Consider the following 3,802-nt stretch of genomic DNA (forward strand, 5'->3'; position numbering starts at 1 on the left):
CGGTGTTGCTCCCGCACCTCGCTCAGCCAGTGAGCGGGAACCGGTCTGTATGTGGGATCCGAACCCTCGGCGGGAGCGCCACCGCGCTCTCAAGCGGCGCACTGTAGCAGTGCACCACCGGGCCGGTCCCATAACTCATAATTCTAACGAAGGTTGTGGTTTCCCACCCTCCGGAATCTCCCAATATCAGATGTATCTTAGACAAGGAGAAGTCCTTCTATGGTGACAGCAGTCCACAGTGGGTTTCTCTTAAGCCAAACTCATTTCAAACCTATACTTAAGGATTCTCTGGAGTTTTAAGATACTGGAAAATAAGTATGGGGTCCTCTACATACTTGCTTTCTGGAATGAGTGTTTGGGCCATAGAGTACATAACTGGATTGCATCTTAGGGCTTATTTATGACAGCTCTCACACTCTCTAGGAGCAGCACTGTCCATCAGAACTCTCTGAGATGATGGAAATGTTCTATGTCTGTGCTGTTTGGTATGTTAGCCACTGACTTCTTGTAATGTGGCTAGTGCAACTGAAGAGCTCAATTTTTAATTTCAATTAATTTCAATTTAAAGGGTCATACGTAGCTAGTAGATGCCACTACAGCTCTAGAGGGTGCCCTTTGACCAAATGTTTAAAACATCAGTAACTAAACACACTGGTTTATGAATTTATTCTAAAAAATATATACTTAGAAATAAAGTTGTTTGTGTTTTGCTTGATTTTACACAGTGTAAACTAGAACAGTTAGAATCACTGTTAAAGGGTACTTATGAAAATAAGCAATACCCAAACTTAAAACAAAAAAGCTTCATTTTATCTGGTATAATCATTATATATACGTTTTATCATATTTTAAAACTTACAAAATCAGATTCTTCAGGTCAGAGGAATAGTTGATTGTCACCAGTTCCATGGCTTTCTGTAAATTCTCTCGCTGAATTCCTGCCAAAGAGTTGCAAGCCAAAGCCAACACAACTTTTCCTAATGATATCAGATCTGCTTGCTGACATGAAAGAATAAATATAACTTAATTTTTACTTCATAGGTACACATTTAATACACTGACACTACTGCTTAAATGGAAAAGCATCGTTATAAATAAGATGCAGAACTTAGGACAGGGTTCTTAAATACTGGCACTCATCAGAATCACCTGGGAGCTTATTAAAAATAAGATTTCCTGAGGCTCTCCACCAGATTCTCAATCAATGGGCCTGGGAACAGGACCAACATTTTTAAAGCACCCAGGTAATTCTGATTAAGGTAGCTTTAGGGTCACATTTTAAGAAACATTACTCTAAGCAATTCACATGCCAACTACAGAACTGCTGCCTTTTAAAGTTTTTTTTAAAGTTTTTATTTAATGTTTTTATTAAATAAATAGGTATCCTGTTTTTACAACAAATATAAGGTAACTATATACTTGCTTTACTATAATAACCACAAGTTAAGATATACACTTTTTTCATTTTCCATGACTCCCAGAATATAGTGGAAGTGTGAAGAATTATTTGAAGAAAAGTTATCCCATTACAAACATAAGCATTAACTTGATTTCAGAGCATGTTCTCTAGAACACTGAGAATGCTACAAACCTCACTGACATCCTATCTGTCTTTGTTTCCAAATAGACTATTTTTACTCACAATATAATAGATCTTTGAGCTCTAGACACCTGCTTTCCTTTTTTTTTAAGATTTACCATTCTGAGGCTTTCTTTCCAAAATGATTTTCAAAAGACTGGCTGGACTGAGGTAAGCTCTTTATCACCTATTGTAACACCGGGAAACAGAATGGTCACCCCTAGGTGGCCCTACGTGGTAGGCAACTATTAATAATAACATGCCTAGGACAATAGAGCAGCTCAGAGTTAACATGAAATCATTTTAAGTAATTTCTATAGGTTTCTTCAAATCTTCGAAATCTGAGATGTCTCTCTGAATTATTAGATACACGTTCATTTACCAAGTGTTAGCTTATTAGATAAGTTTTCAAGCCCAGCTGTACATTACAATCATCTGAGGAGCTTAAAAATGAAACAAAAACAATAAAACAATAAAAAAATAATCTACCAACCATCCCCTCATCCCAATTTTGGTGTTATTAGTTCAGGATAAGATATAGGTAGCAGTATTTTTCAAAGCTTCCACAAAAGATTCTGATCTGCAGCCAGGGTTGAGAACTACTGGTTTAGTAAAACGTTTGTAACTGGCATATTTGGGAAACCAGCTAAGTATTTTAAGGCAATCACTAATGAAATTTTAGCACTATATGGCTATCCTCAACAACGTCCTACCCAAATAATAAGAAATAAAAGGAAGTCAAACTACATTACTAAAATAACACTGAAAAGTTTAAATTTACGAATGTATCCAAAACTAGTATTCGTGAATAACATTTTGAACACAAGATCTTAAATCAATAGAAAAACCTGATCCGATAAACAAACTACTTTAAATTTATCAGGAGAACAGATGTCAAGGATCCTATCAGAGAGACGTAAAACTTCAGTGGTGGTACAGAGTCAGACTGGCAGGAGGGAAGGTGGCATGGGAATGACCACTGTTACCATTGTTTCTGTTCTGTGAAGGGCACTGCTACGGACTCCAAGAAAGATTCCCCTCAATCACACTTAAGGTCAAGTAAAGCATTCCAAGTAATATTAATGAAAGCATAAAAAATCTTGGTCAAGAGAAATCAGTGCATGTAAATGATAACTGTACATTTCTATCGGTGTCTCAATCCAATATATTCAATAAAGCAAGCTAAAAGTAGTTGCTATTTACTAAGTATTTGAGCAGCATGTACCAACAGCCTCCCAATCCTTAAAAGAGTAGAATTTTCAGTTTTGCTCCACCCTAGATTGATGATGTACTAAGCTTCCCACCTAGAACATTTCAATATTACCTATTATGAGAGGAAAACAAAGGTCCAAAACAGGTGAACTGGATGGGTTTAAAAAATAAGAACATCTGATTTTGTATACATTCCAACACCTCTCTAAAGCTGACTCAAGTTGTGAACACCCACTTTTAGAAATAAAGTATACATGTGACATAATTCAGATTAAATTAGAATTTATTTTTTTAAATAAAAGAGGTTAATAAAGTCTTGTTTAATTAAGAGAGTTTAACATCATAAAAACTCAATAACTCTCCTCTCCTTATTCCCAGCTAAATAATTTTCCATTTGTTATTTTGCTTCTTACCTCCATCTGGTTTTTCCCCCCATTTGTTGAATTCAGTGGGTTTTCCCCCCAACTCATTTTCAGTTTCTTCCTGATTCTTGATTTCTTGATTTCTTTCTCTGAGTCTATCTATGGCTCTACTTATGTCCATTTTACTGAAAGTCAGTCTCTATTCACGTGTCTGAAACAGACTATGAAAAATAGACTACAAGAAACAATGCACTCCTTTCTTATGTTCCCTCTTCTCTGTAAAATCACACTCCCCCTTTTGGGACTACTTTGCATTCTCTCCTATACCTTACTATAATAAGCTATATGAAAAATCTTTGACACATTAATATATAAAAAAATAAAAAATAAATAAACAAAAGAAAACCTGATGTATCCTATACTGCTGAGAAATAAACAGAAAGTTACAATTGGTTGAAGGTTGCCTAAATTTACAAATAAAAGTAGTTCCTGACTTACAAATCAGCTGCCCTAAATGCTTACTTAAAAACTGGTTATTTTAAACTCAGGCATCATTTTTTCTTATGAAGTGTTTCGGTTTTCAAAGTCTACACAATCCACAACATAACTAAAATATTGTACATTTGCAAGCAAAAAAAAAAAAAAAAAA

At 35.3% G+C, this 3,802-nt stretch overlaps 1 protein-coding gene across 1 annotated transcript in view; it reads right to left on the reverse strand.

Annotated features, from left to right (window-relative positions):
* LOC103583720 (PAB-dependent poly(A)-specific ribonuclease subunit PAN3-like) overlaps positions 1-3,241 on the reverse strand; it is a 5,457-nt gene extending 2,216 nt beyond the window's left edge. Inside the window, exons 1-2 of the mRNA XM_008564962.1 lie at positions 3,205-3,241; positions 860-999 (exon numbers count right to left, since the gene is read on the reverse strand). Coding sequence (XP_008563184.1) covers positions 860-999; positions 3,205-3,210 — 146 coding nt within the window. The 5' untranslated portion in view covers positions 3,211-3,241. The remainder of the gene's footprint in view (positions 1-859; positions 1,000-3,204) is intronic.
* Positions 3,242-3,802: the final 561 nt, after the last annotated feature.

The sequence above is a fragment of the Galeopterus variegatus genome, unplaced genomic scaffold, assembly GCF_000696425.1.
Source record: "Galeopterus variegatus unplaced genomic scaffold, G_variegatus-3.0.2 Scaffold27067, whole genome shotgun sequence".
NCBI classification, from domain to species: domain Eukaryota; kingdom Metazoa; phylum Chordata; class Mammalia; order Dermoptera; family Cynocephalidae; genus Galeopterus; species Galeopterus variegatus.